This window comes from Stegostoma tigrinum, chromosome 26 (genome assembly GCF_030684315.1).
Source record: "Stegostoma tigrinum isolate sSteTig4 chromosome 26, sSteTig4.hap1, whole genome shotgun sequence".
Classification (NCBI taxonomy): Eukaryota; Metazoa; Chordata; class Chondrichthyes; order Orectolobiformes; family Stegostomatidae; genus Stegostoma; species Stegostoma tigrinum.
Window position 1 is genome coordinate 48,460,288 of NC_081379.1, and position 14,285 is coordinate 48,474,572.

General features: G+C 45.5%; 1 protein-coding gene across 4 annotated transcripts in view; it reads right to left on the reverse strand.

The window, feature by feature from the left end:
* Positions 1–14,285, reverse strand: part of LOC125463951 (glutathione hydrolase 1 proenzyme-like) — a 127,126-nt gene that overhangs the window by 77,877 nt on the left and 34,964 nt on the right. For all 4 annotated transcript variants that reach the window (XM_059655168.1, XM_059655166.1, XM_059655165.1 and 1 more), the window contains exons 3-4: positions 10,434–10,564; positions 15–107 (exon numbers count right to left, since the gene is read on the reverse strand). In XM_059655168.1, the coding sequence (XP_059511151.1) occupies positions 15–107; positions 10,434–10,564 (224 nt within the window). The remainder of the gene's footprint in view (positions 1–14; positions 108–10,433; positions 10,565–14,285) is intronic.

The window sequence follows — 14,285 nt, forward strand, 5'->3', positions numbered from 1 at the left end:
GTTCTAATGATTACCTTTGCGAGAAGCTTCATCTGTTTCATTGATAAACATATCCCATGATGCACTAGCTGGGGCCACTTCTCTGGAATTAATGGTTTCTACTTCTCCTGAAAAGCAAGTAGCATCAAGTCACAAGATTATATCACAGATGAAATTTCGTGTTAAGCATTCATAGCAAAAGTTAGCGTGCAACATGAGAAAATGGGACCCTCACCTATCAATCTGCATCAAAACATGGTGAAGGTGTTTTTAACCCTAAATGCCTAATAAAAATAAAAGTGAAACTCGCCGAGGCTGTTTACCTGCTGTTAAGATGCAGAAAATCACCAACTATGATTTTTTTTCACGCAGACAACTGGATGGCAAGGACATTTTCCAAATACACACTCAGGTTTAAGCAGAAGGAATTGTTGTGGCTTTCCCTTCAGGCCAAAGAGAATCAGGATCTACAGGAAAGGAGTCCAGGCCTAAACAGCTAGTTCATTTTCTTTGATAACCAAGTGTAGAGCTGGATGAACACTGCAGGCCAAGCAGCATCAGAGGACAGGAAGGCTGATGTTTCAGGCCTGTTTTCTTTCCTCTGTACGCCCAGGAGGGAAAAGAATCCTTCCTGAAGCCAAATAGAGAACAAGTTAATGCTCCTACCCCAGGAGCCCTCCCCCATCTCTGCCTCCTAAACCTCCTCCCTACTGCCCTGAATGCAGTGAAAGATTCACTGTTTCAAGGTACTGTTTTGATGAGCTCAAAAAGCCAAAACATCTGGGCATGGGTTATCCCTGAGCCAATCCAGTGAAACCAAATATCTGACAGTTGTTGCTGTTCTGGAGAACCTGCTGCTGTGTTTCTGACAATGTAGTGAATACACTTCACAAGTAATTCATTGTAAAGTGTTTTGAGACCTCCAGAGATTTTGTATGATACAATATGAAGGCAGGTCCTTTTTCTCTAAGATAACAAGATGTAGAGTTGGATGAACAAGCAGCATCAGAGAAGCAGGAAAGCTGACGTTTCGGGTCTGGACCCTTCTTCGGAAAATTTCTTTTCTGACTTGAGTTTCAAATATATCATTGCACATTGTTGAGTCAAGATCCTGTAATCATTGAACCTGTAACCATCTCTAAAGCACTCAGGGATAGGTAGAAATGCTGTTTTATCCACATTTCACCCATTATAAGCGAGCATGAAAAATATTGGGGTTTCCAGATTAAAATTTGGCCAAGAAGGCAACCAATTTTATACCTTTGTTACTCAAATTTCATTTATTTAACCTGTTTTTCTAATTGACCTGTTCAGAGATTTTATCACAAATGTCTGGTGCAGTTGGGACTTGAAACTGGGCCTCTCATTCCAGGGTACAGTCACTACCACTGTGCCACAAGGGGGAGACCAGTCACTCAATTATGGCAAGATTATCAAGTGAAAGCATCTAATAGCATATCGAATGCCCTGGTAGAAAGGTTTAGTGGCACACTGAGACTGATTCAAACACTTTGCACAAATTGTATCAAGAGCAATGTCACAGCTGTGACTGGGACATAGGAAGGTACCAAAAATCTTGAAAATTCTAATCATTTTAATTACAATATTGCTGTTGACTGCATGGAATGTGAACTGGCAGGGAAACCTGACTCGGGATAAATGCTGATGAGTAAAATTTGTAAGCCACGACTCCAATACTACTCAGAAATCTCCACAGATTTGCAGCAAGGTTTGATGAGTTGTGTTCACCAGTGTCCTGCACTGCTGAATGAGAATATCATGGGCCAATTTTTGCTTTTTAACAAAGCTAACACATATTTGCATACCCACTATTAAATCCTCTGTAAATTGGGTGCAGCATGCAGAAGTCACTTTGAAATTTGAGTCCTGCCTTCCCAGGATTCGTGGGGAAGTGACAAAATGTTTGTTTCATTCAGTTCTTTGGATGGCTCCTGTCTGCAATTATTCACATTTTTCTTTGGAAACCATAGCATCAGTAGTAGATGACCGGTAATGGTGATCACGACTCTAATAGATTGTCAATAAAACTTGTTTGGTTTAATGGTGGTCATCTGAGAGGGAAATCTGCTGATATTAGCTGGTCTGACCTATGTCATTTCCCATTCGGTTGTATCAAATCACTACACATAACTATAATAAGACTAAAAGCCAAGCACCGCCTATCATCACACAGTGGGAATATGCATCCCAGGCAACTCTGCAAAAACCTCTTCATCGACATCTGTGAACTTGTGTAAAAATTGGACAGGTGTTCCAGACCAATCAAACACCGGGCTGTTGTAGAGGGAGTAAATGCTACGGCTAAAGGATGCAGAATTCCCAGCATCTGACCATCCCTCGTAGCCGCAGTATTTATGACTTTTCCAGTTCACTTTCCGGTCAGCAGTAACCTGCAGGATGCTTATAGATATAGCTTTCAGACTTGAATCATCTGCAACATATCGTTTTTGTTTTACTCAAGGTGGAACTTACTCGTGTGCCTCAATCTTGTTCACTGGCTCTTCATGTGGCATCTTGTGAAATGCTTTTTAGGAATCAATATAGATATCATCGTCCTATTCCCCTCATTACTCTGTCAGAAATATCGATTAGATTAATCATATAACAGGCTGCATCTTACAAATCTATGCCGACTCTTAATTAAGTCAAAGCTCTTGAAGTGTCTGTTTTATATCCCCTATTTATGGTTTCTAAAATCTTACCCACTAATGTTGAACTTACCAGCCTGTAGTTTCTAAAAACTTCCTTCCTTGCATGTTTCTTCAACAAGAGTTTCACATTTGCCAAGTTTCTGAACCTCTAATATCAGGGGCCGTGCATTGAAGGTGCGGGGGGAATGTTCAAAGCAGATGTGAGGGGCAAATATTTTCACACAGAGAGTGATAAGAGTCTGGAACGCACTGCAATGGGTGGAGGTGGAGGCAGATATTATATGGTCATTTAAGGGACTTTTAGATAAGCACATAAATTTGCAAGAAGTGGAGGGATATGGATCAAGGGAAGGCAGAAGGGATTAGTTTAATTTGGTATCATGTTTGGCACAACATTGTGGACTGAAGGGCCCATTCCTGTGCTGTACTGAACTATGTTCTGTGTTCTAAGAGAAGCCTTTCCTTCAGCTACCTGTTATGTAAGCCTTTGAGAAGAGTCAATCTATCCATTATAAACAGAACTGACCTTTCCAATAAACTCCACCTGTGAATTTTCATCCCATCCATTATCTTTACTGTCTCTATATTATCAATATTTTGTCAAAATCCTCTATATTAGTTATCAATAACATAAAATAGTCCTTCATAGATTCTTAATATTAGATTTAGATTTGATTCCCTACAGTGTGGAAACAGGCCCTTCGGCCCAACAAGTCCACACCGTCCCTTGCAGCATCCCACCCAGACCCTATAACCCTATAACCCACACACACCCCTGAACACTACGGGCAATTTAGAATAGCCAATCCACCTAGCCTGCACATCTTTGGACTGTGGGAGGAAACCGGAGCACCCAGAGAAACCCACGCAGACACGGGGAGAATGTGCAAACTCCACACAGGCAGTTACCCGAGGCTGGAATTGAACCCAGGTCCCTGGTGCTGTGAGGCTGCAGTGCTAACCGCTGAGCCACCGTGCTGCCCCAGAGTAATCAAATACCCTTGTCCAGTGCCTCCAACCGATCTCTCTCTTAGTCCCTGTTAGGCTACATCCCAACTTGTATTACCAGCTTACTATATACGTTTTGGGAGAAGATTTTTGTATTTAGGTTCACTTGCATTCTTTTCTCATACTGTCTTTTTGCCAGTCTTTTTTCTTCATTTCCCCACTCAACCTATTGTTCTGACCTTTCTTGAAGAATTCATCAGATGTACACTTTATGCACTGTTTTACTTCATCATTTTATTTTTGTTCTCTCATCATCCAAACAGCACAGGCTTCAGTCTGCTTACCTTTCACCTTTGTTGGAATAGACCTAGCCTCTAGGTGCAACATCTCCTCAATGTCAGTGACTGTTCTGTTGCAGTTTTTCCTATGAGGTTTCAGTTCCATTTTACCTGAGCTAGTTCTTGTCATGTCCCATTGAAAATTACCCTCTTCAAATTTAGAAGCTGTACTTTAGATGCTGTGGTCGGTTGGCTCACCGAGCTGGTTTGTTGTTCCGCAGATGTTTCATTCCCCTGCTGGGTAACATCATCATTGCAGCCTCCAATGAAGCGCGCTTGTGTTTTCCTGCCTGATATTTAAACTCCAGAGTTTAAATAACAGGAGGGAAGACACAACAGCGCTTCGTTGGAGGCTGCAATGATAATGTTACCCAGCAGGGGAATGAAACATCTGCGGAACAACAAACCAGCTCGGTGAGCCAACCGACCACAGCATCCACAACCCGAGCTACAAATCTACTCAAGAACATTGTACCGTAGATTATTCCTTGCTCTTCTCCATTCTTGGACCAAATCGTAGGAAATGATCATCACTTTTCTAATTGCTCCCCACATGGACACTGGTCCACGTCATTTCCCAGCACTAGATCGAGCAATATATCCTTCTTAGTTGGACAAGGAACCTATTGGTCAAAGAAGTGCTTCTGAATGCATTTTAAAAATTCTTAGTTGTTATCCTTTTCTTCTTACATTATTCCAGCTAATAACAAGATCTTTGAAATCCTCTAATATCACCATTCTATTCCATTCTGCAGAAAAGTCATACCTGACTTGAAACATTGGGTGGAATCTTATAGGTATCTGGCCGATGTGGTGTTTGGCAACATGTATGGCAGAATTAGATGACATTTCCAGCACGGTTTTTCTCAATATTGTAAGCATCTCACTCCAACTTTTATGATTGGACAAGTTGAGATGTTATTGGGATAACATCCCATTGATCTCTATACTTCTCTAAATTAATGTCCTTTATCTGCCTACACATAGGTATGCAGGCACTGTCCTAAAGCTAACACGGTTTGAAGCTGGATGAACACAGCAGGTCAAGCAGCATCTCAGGAGCACAAAAGCTGATGTTTCGTGCCTAGACCCTTGAAGAAACGTCAGCTTTTGTCCTCCTGTGATGCTGCTTGGCCTGCTGTGTTCATCCAGCTTCACACTTTGTTATCTTGGATTCTCCAGCATCTGCAGTTCCCATTATTACTGTCCTGAAGCTTCCTGCCCAGCTAGGAATTCAATGTAAGACTTTGTAATTCCTTATCTTCCCACACATCGGTATGCAGACACTGCCTTAAGCTTCCTGACTGAATAAAATTAGAATTAAACTGTCTCAAATAAGGTTAAGTGAGGAACATTTGTAAAGGTGTGAGACTTCTGAAGTATGTAACTTCTGTCTCGACAAAGGGGCCAGGGCACTGACTTTGTTCCAGCCAGACACATCGGTAACTTGAAATTACAATCTGTCTCGTTAACAACTTGAAATCGCCTCCTACCATTAGCAGCCACTTCACAAACGATTGAAACTATATCCTGGTCTTTTATGTTTTTGATGTAATAATTGTTTGGTATACTGTCTTTGTCTGTTGTAATAATCGTTTCATATATCATGTCATTGTGAGATGTGAAGTTGTTTTATGTATTATGTATTATGTACTTCGTAATATATGAAAAGCGGGGACTGTCCGCTATTAGGGGACGATTGCTTACGAGACTCTGCGCCCTGTGCTGGGTTGAGTACAGTGATTCTCCACAGCTTGTACTTGCTTTCTAATAAAGGATTTGTGTTTTTCTAAACAGGTCGGTGTCTTGTTATTGCATCAAGTCCGTGAGGGTCTCTGAAAACGAACCTGACAAAGTGACTTGGCGAGACTCCCCCCCAGGCAGCAGTGAGTCAGCAATTATTACTAGTTCAACACCTTAATAAAGGCTCAAATCACCTCATTAATATGAAGCTTTCTATTTTAGCAAATTCAATAAATAAGGAAGGGTCACCAGACCCGAAATGTTAACTCTGATTTTATTTCACAGATGCTGCCAGACCTGCTGAGCTTTCCCAGCAACTTCTGTTTTTGTTGCTGATTTACAGCGTCCGCAGCTCTTTCGATTTTTATTCTGTAAATATCAAGACAACTTGGCATAGAATGGAGAGTGGGTATCTGGCTGATTCAGCTCGTCACTTGCTCTAAATGATCTCCATGTTGTGCACAGCAATGCTACAGGCCAGGGCACAATACGGGACACACACACACACACACACACACACACACACACACACACACACACACACAGCCCTCATCCGCAGTGTGTTCCATCCCATCACAACAATTGGTGCAGCTCGACTCAACCAGGAAACACCAAGACTGGTTTGATGAGAAAGATCAGGAGATCCAGGAACTATTAATCTGGGAGTGCATGGCATCTCTGAGTGAAGGTAGGGGTACAGACACAAACCTGTGACATAAAGAACAGCCAGTGGTTGAAGAAAGCACTGGAGGTCCGAGGCTTGTAGAGGAACTACAGTGCTGTAATCATACACCCTTTGCTTTCCAACTTGTAACAGCTAATTGTGACCTTGCAGATATCTTCTGTTTCCACACTATAATGTCGATGACTCCATCCCCTTTCCTTCCTTTGTATCTTCTGTACCCACTGTATCTGCGATTATTAGTATCGAGTTCTCATCATTTTTCAGCTGTATTCCCTTTATTGCCCATGTATCATGATCCCTTGGAACTCGCCCACTTTATTCACGTGCTTTTTTTACATATATCCGCGTTAGTGACTGAGTGGCAGTCGAGAGGGAATAATTCTGGCTGTCAGCGACATTAATTTTGACTTTGATTTCCTTGCCCATATCTAATCTGCTGCCATGGAACTTTGCTGGACCTGGAGTCTATGTTGAGGACTCCCAGGGCAACTCCCTCCTGGCTGTATACCACTGTGCCCCCATCTGTCCTATCAATTGGACAGGCCATTGCCAGGATGATGATGGTTGTGCCTAGCACATTGCCTGTAAAGTATGATTGAGTGAGTTGACAGTCCTCCCAATGTTGTTCCAAATACAGAATGTTGGGAAGGAGTACTTTGCAGGGTTGAGTGAATGCTGTGCTATTAACATTTCCAATGCTGGCAAGCTGGTACATCCAGTTTTATTCACAGAATCCCTACAGTGTGGAAACAGGCCATTCAGCCCAACAAGTCCACACCACCCCTCCAAAGAGCATCCCACCCAGAACCATTCCCCTAATTTCCCATGTCTAACCCACCTAACCTAAACATCCCTGGGCACTATGGGCAACCTAGCATGCCAATCCGCCTAACCTGCACACCTTTGGACTGTGAAGGAAACCCACGCAGACACGGGGAGAAAATGCAAACAGTTGCCTAAGGCTGGAATTGAACCCAGGTCCCCGGGTCTAGGCCCAAAACGTCAGCTTTTGTGCTCCTTAGATGCTGCTTGGCCTGCTGTGTTCATCCAGCTCCACACTTTGTTATCTCGGATTCTCCAGAATCTGCAGTTCCCATTATCTCTAGCACAGGTGAGAATGGCACATTTCCTCCCCCACAGGGATTAATGAACTAGTCTGATCGTTTCACAGTCATGTTTCATGTGAGAATCATTAACCAAGACAGTATCATTTATCAAAACACGTATAATTAGAGAAATTATCGACAATATTGAACACTTTATAACTTACCTTCGCATGAATCAGAATGACCACAAATTGAACAAATTAACAGGTAAATGATATTTCAAGTGAAAAGGGTAAATTTAACTTTAAATAATCAACACATCAAAGGTACATTTTCTACATTCACAAACATTCCTCTTTAGCATGGATGGCATTTTGTGACACAGTTCCACACTTGTTCTTGGGCCATGCAGGGTAGGATGGAAGTTCAATCGACCAACAGCTTTCATCTCTGAATTTCATGGGTCTAATTATCATTTGAAAGACATACTTCTACAAGTTGTTAACACAATCGTAGAAACCAAGAACAGTGCAGCACAGGTACAGGCCCTTCAGCTCACCAAGCTCACAGAGACACATGGCAATTTTCTAAACTAAAACCCTTTTGCCTCCACTCTATCTGTATTCCTCTATTCAATGCCTATTCATGTATCTGGAACAAAAACAAAGTTGCTGGAAAAGCTCAGCAGATCTGGCAGCATCTGTGAAGGAGAAAACAGAGTTAACATTTTGGGTCCGGTGACCCTTCCTCAGAACTGATGGTGGCTGGGAAAACATCAGTTTATATACAGAAAACAGGGATGTGGGTGGGGTAGGGAGTAAACGATAGGATAGAGCCCAAAGAGGGAGAAAGACAGTTGGATAGACAAAGGAGTTGATAACGATCAGGGGGTTTGTAGTGGCAGGCTCTGTGGTAACAAGGCCTGGTGTGTGGGGTGGGGGGCTGGTTCATGGGAGAGTAGCCCGGTGCAAGCTGGAGGAAATTTAAGGTAAAGGGGTCAAAGTTTGGAGGAGATGTGAAGGGGAAGTGTTCCTCCAGCTTGCACTGGGCTACTCTCCCATGTCCCAGGCCCCCACCCCACACACCAGGCCTTGTTACCACATAGCCCGCCACTACACGCCCCCTGTCTTTCTCTCTCTTTGAGCTCTATCCTATTGTTTACTCCCTACCCCACACATCTCCCTATTTTCTGCATATAAACTGACGTTTTCCCAGCCACCATCAGTTCTGAGGAAGGGTCATCAGACCCGAAACAGTAACTCTGTTTTCTCCTCCACAGATGCTGCCAGACCTGCTGAGTTTTTCCAGCAGCTTTGTTTTCGTTCCTGACTTACAACATCCGCAGTTCTTTTGGTTTTTATTCATGTATCTGTCAAGATGCCTCTTAAACATTTCTGAGGAAGTGTCGCCAAAAAGTCAGCTTTCCTGCTCCTCTGATGCTGCTTGGCTGCTGTGTTCATCCAGCTCCACTCCTTGTAATCTCTTAAACATTGCATTTGTATTCACCTCCACATCTCCTCTGGCAGCACATTTCAGATACTTACCACCCTCTGTCTGAAAAACTTCCCCTTCACATCTCCTCCAAACTTTGACCCCTTTACCTTAAATTTATGTCCCCTTGCAATTGACATTTTTACCCTGGGAAACTACTCTGACTATCCATTGTATCCATGCCACTCATCATCTTGTAAACCTCTGCCAGGTCGCCCTTCAGCTTCCGACATTCAAGTGAAGCAAAACCAATTTTCCCAACCTCTCCTTATGGCTAATACTCTCCAAACCAGGTAACACCTTGGTAAACCATTTCTGTACCCTCTCCAAAGCCTCCACATCCTTCTGGTAGTGTGGCTACCAGAACTCTACACAAGCTTCCAAAGGTAGCCTAACTAATGTGTTATACAGCTGCAACAGAACAATGCTTATACTCTGAGCCTGACCGAGAAAGGCCTGCATGCCATGCACCTTCTTGACCACCTTATCCACTTGCGCTACCACTTTCAGAGGACTGTAGACCTGAACTCCTAGATCCCTTTGTACTGTGTTAGTGCTTCTCAGGGCTCTGTCTTTTACTATATACTTCTGTCCATTAGACTTTCCAAAATGCCTCACTTGTCCAGATAAAATTTCATCCATCATTTCCCTGTCCAATTCTCCAGCCGGTCTACATCCTGCAGTACTCTTTGGTAATCCTCCACACTATTCGCAGCTTTTGCAACCTTTGTATCACCCACTAACTTACTAATCAGGCCACCTATATTCTCCTCCAATTCATTTACATACAATACAAACAACAGGGTTTCCAGCAATGACCCCTGCAGAACACCACGGGTCTCAGATCTCTGGTCAGAAAAATACCCTTCCTCTCTGTCTTCTGTGACCAAACCATATCTGCGTCCATCTGAACAGCTCACTATGGATTTCTTAAAAAATTATTTCTTTGCGGGATGTGGGTGTCCAGCATTCCTTGCACACTCCTAGTTGTCCTTGAGAAGGGGTAAGCTGCCTTCTTGAAGCGCTGTAGTCCCCAGGTTGACCCACAATGCCATTAGGGATGGAATTCCAGGATTTTGACCAAGCGACAGTGAGGGAACAGTAACATTTTTCCAAGACAGGATGGTGAGTGAGTTGGAGGGGAGCTAGCAGGTGGTGGCTCTCATGTGTCTGCTGCCCTTGTTGGAAGTGATCGTAAGTTTGGAAGGTGCTGCCTGAGGATCTTTGGTGAATTTCTGCAGCGCTTCTGAGCATCGGTGATGGAGGGAGTGTATGCTTGTGGATGTGGTGCCAAGCAAGCTGCTGCTTTGCCCCGGATGGTGTCAAGCTTCTTGGGTGTTGTTGGGGCTGCACCCATCCAGGCGAGTGGGGAGTATTCCATCATACTCCTGACTTGTGCCTCATAGATAGTGGGCAGGCTTTGCGGAATCAGCCCAGGGATTGTTCCTCGGGGCCGCGGGGAATATCTCGAATTTATAGGCAAAGTGGTGGAATGAAGGTGAAGTTACAAACCGAGCAACGTGGCACCTACCTGTTTGTGCGTTGTAAATGGTCATGAAGAAGCCTCCCCCGATCCCCATGCTGTGTGCATTCATGAGTCCAACGCAGAGCAAACCGGCAATGGCAGCATCCACAGCTGATGCATTCTGCCTCAGAAAATCCCTGTGATGAAATCAGTGCGACATTTATAAACACAGGAATAAGAGGAGGCCATTCAGACCATCGTGTTTGTCCTGCAAATCAGTTAGCTCATGGTTAACCTTAACCCTAAAATCTCTGTGATGAAATCAGTGTGCAATGCTTAATTTGTCGATAGAGCTGTCGGGCATCAAGCTGCTTCCTGTTCTATGTCAACCTAAATAAATCACTGCCTCAATAACAATGTCATGGGAAAAATATAATACTAAACGACATGAATGAGCAGATCCTAAAATTGTGAGCCATACTGTACTGACATTGTTACAAAAGTGCTTTTTATTTAAGATAATAAAATGTGAGGCTGGATGAACACAGCAGGCCCAGCAGCATCTCAGGAGCACAAAAGCTGACGTTTTGGGTCTAGACCCTTCATCAGAGAGGGGGATGGGGTGAGGGAACTGGAATAAATAGGGAGAGAGGGGGAGGTGGACCGAAGATGGAGAGAAAAGAAGATAGGTGGAGAGGAGAGTATAGGTGGGGAGGTAGGGAGGGGATAGGTCAGTCCAGGGAAGACGGACAGGTCAAGGAGGTGGGATGAGGTTAGTAGGTAGGAGATGGAGGTGCGGCTTGGGGTGGGAGGAAGGGATGGGTGAGAGGAAGAACAGGTTAGGGAGGCAGAGACAGGTTGGACTGGTTTTGGGATGCAGTGAGTGGAGGGGAAGAGCTGGGCTGGTTGTGTGGTGCAGTGCGGGGAGGGGACGAACTGGACTGGTTTTGGGATGCAGTTGGGGAAGGGGAGATTTTGAAGCTGGTGAAGTCCACATTGATACCATTGGGCTGCAGGGTTCCCAAGCGGAATATGAGTTGCTGTTCCTGCAACCTTCGGGTGGCATCATTCTGGCACTGCAGGAGGCCCATGATGGACATGTCATCTAAAGAATGGGAGGGGGAGTGGAAATGGTTTGCGACTGGGAGGTGCAGTTGTTTATTGCGAACTGAGCGGAGGTGTTCTGCAAAGCGGTCCCCAAGCCTCCGCTTGGTTTCCCCAATGTAGAGGAAGCCACACCGGGTACAATGGATGCCGTATTTAATATTGCTTAGAAGACATAGGTTTTGAAGGATTGTGGAAATATGATTTATTTCAACATTAGTGCAAACACTAAAACAAATGTAACTGAAAGTTCACTTTGGACTTTGGGAATTTTTAAAGAAGGTTTCCTGGAAGTCACCTGATTGCTGATAAATAATTGTTTTGCTGTGGACTTCTCCTCAGATTTGTTTCTGAACAGTGGCTGGCTTAGAGAGGTTAATGATTTATCTGGGTCAGTTGAATGGAAGCCTTCTAAGAACAAAAACAGAAATTGCTGACAAAATTCAGGAGATCTGGCAGCATCTGCACAAAGAAAGTAGAGTTAACATCACTGGACTCAGAGATAGTAGGAGCTGCCAATGCTGGAGAATCTGAGATAACAAGGTGTAGAGCTGGATGAACACATCAGGCCAAGCAGTATCAGAGGAGCAGGAAAGCTGATGTTTTGACTCTAGACTCGTCTTCAGAAATGGGGGAGGGGGAGGGGATTCTGAAATAAATAGGGAGAGAGGGGGAGGCGGATCGAAGATGGATAGAGGAGAAGATAGGTGGGGAGGAGACAGACAGATCAAAGAGGCGGGGATGGAGCCAGTAAAGGTGAGTGTAGGTGGGGAGTTAATGAGGCGATAGGTTGGTCCAGGGAGGATGGACAGGTCAAGGAGGCGGGATGATGCTAAGAGGTAGGAGATGGGGGTGGGGCTTGAGGTGGGAGGATGGGGTAGGTGGGAGGACAGGTTAGGGAGGCGGTGATGAGCTGGCCTTGTTTTGGGATGTGGTCGGAGGAGGGGACATTTTGAAGCTTGTGAAGTCCACATTGATACCACTGGGCTGCAGCGTTCCCAAGCGGAATATGAGTTGCTGTTCCTGCAACCTTCGGGTGGCATCGTTGTGGCACTGCAGGAGGCCCAGGATGGACATCGTCTAAGGAATGGGAGGGGGAGTTAAAATGGTTTGCGACTGGGAGGCGCAGACATTTATCGCGAACCAAGCGTAGGTGTTCCACAAAGCAGTTCCCAAGTCTCCGTTTGGTTTCCCCGATGTAAAGGAAACCACATCAGGAATAGCAGATACAGTATACCACATGAGCAGATGTGCAGGTGAACATCTGTTTAATGTAGAAGGTGTTCTTAGGGCCTGGGATGGGGGTGAGGTGTGAGGTGTGGGGGCAGGTGTAGCACTTCCTGCGGTTGCAGGGAAAAGTGCTGGGTTTAGTGGGGTTGGAGGGGAGTGTGGAGCAAACAACGGAGTCGTTATTGCAGGGAGAGGGTGTGAGGGATGAGTTGCGGGAAGTGTGAGAGACACAGTCAAGAGCATTTTCAATCACTGCGGTCCTTGAAAAATGAGAACATCTGAGATGTACGGGAGTGGAATGCCTCATCCTGGGAGTAGATGCAGCAGAAGCAAAGGAATTGGGAATAGGGGAGGGAATTTTTGCAGGAGGGTGGGTGGGAGGAGGTGTGTTCTAGGTAGCTGTGGGAGTCGGTGGGCTTCAAATAGATATCGGTTTCCAGGTGGTTGCCAGAGATGGAGACTGAGACGTCCAGGAAGGTGAGGGATGTGTTGGAGATGGCCCAGGTGAACTTGAGATTGGGGTGGAAGGTGTTGGTGAAGTGGATGAACTGTTCGAGCTCCTCATGGGAGCATGAGGCGGCACCGATACAGTCATCAATGTAACGGAGGAAGAGGTGGGGTTTGGGGCCTGTGTAGGTGCGCAAGATAGACTGTTCTACGCCACCTACAAAGAGGCAGGCATAGCTTGGGCCCATGCAGTACCCATGGCCACCCCTTTTGTCTGTAGGAAGTGGGAGGAATCGAAAGAGAAGTTGTTGAGGGTGAGGACGAGTTCGGGTAGGCGGATGAGGGTGTCAGTGGAGGGGGACTGGTCGGGTCTGCGGGACAGGAAGAAGCGGAGGGCCTTTAGGCCATCTGCATGCGGAATGCAGGTGTATAGGGACTGGACGTCCATGGTGAAAATGAGGTATTGGGGACAGGGAAATTGGAAGTTCTGGAGGAGGTGGAGGGCGTGGGTGGTGCCACAGACTTAGGTGGAAAATTTCCGATTCCCTGGTCGCCTGCACAGTGGTCGAGAATGCCCTCAACCGTGTCTCCCACATTTCCCGCAACTCATCCCTCACACCCCCTCCTCACAATAACAACCAAAATAGAATCCCTCTCGTCCTCACGTACCACCCCGCCAACCTCCGGATACAACGCATCATCCTCTGACACTTCCGCCATCTGCAATCTGACCCCACCACCAAAGACATTTTTACCTCCCCACCCCTGTCTGCCTTCCGGAGAGACCACTCTCTCCGTGACTCCCTTGTCCGCTCCAAGCTCCCCTCCAGCCCCACCACCCCTGGCACCTTGCCCTGCAACTGCAGGAAGTGCTACACTTGCCCCCACACCTCCTCCCTCACCCCCATCCCAGGCCCTAAGAAGACCTTCCATATCAAACAGATGTTCACCTGCACATCTGCCAATGTGGTATATTGCATCTGCTGTACCCATTGTGGCCTCCTCTACATTGGGGAAACCAAGCGGAGGCTTGGGGACCACTTTGCAGAACACCTCCACTTGGTTTGCAGCAAACAACTGCACCTCCCAGTCGCAAACCATTTCAACTCCCCTTTCGAATTCTTTAGAATACACGTC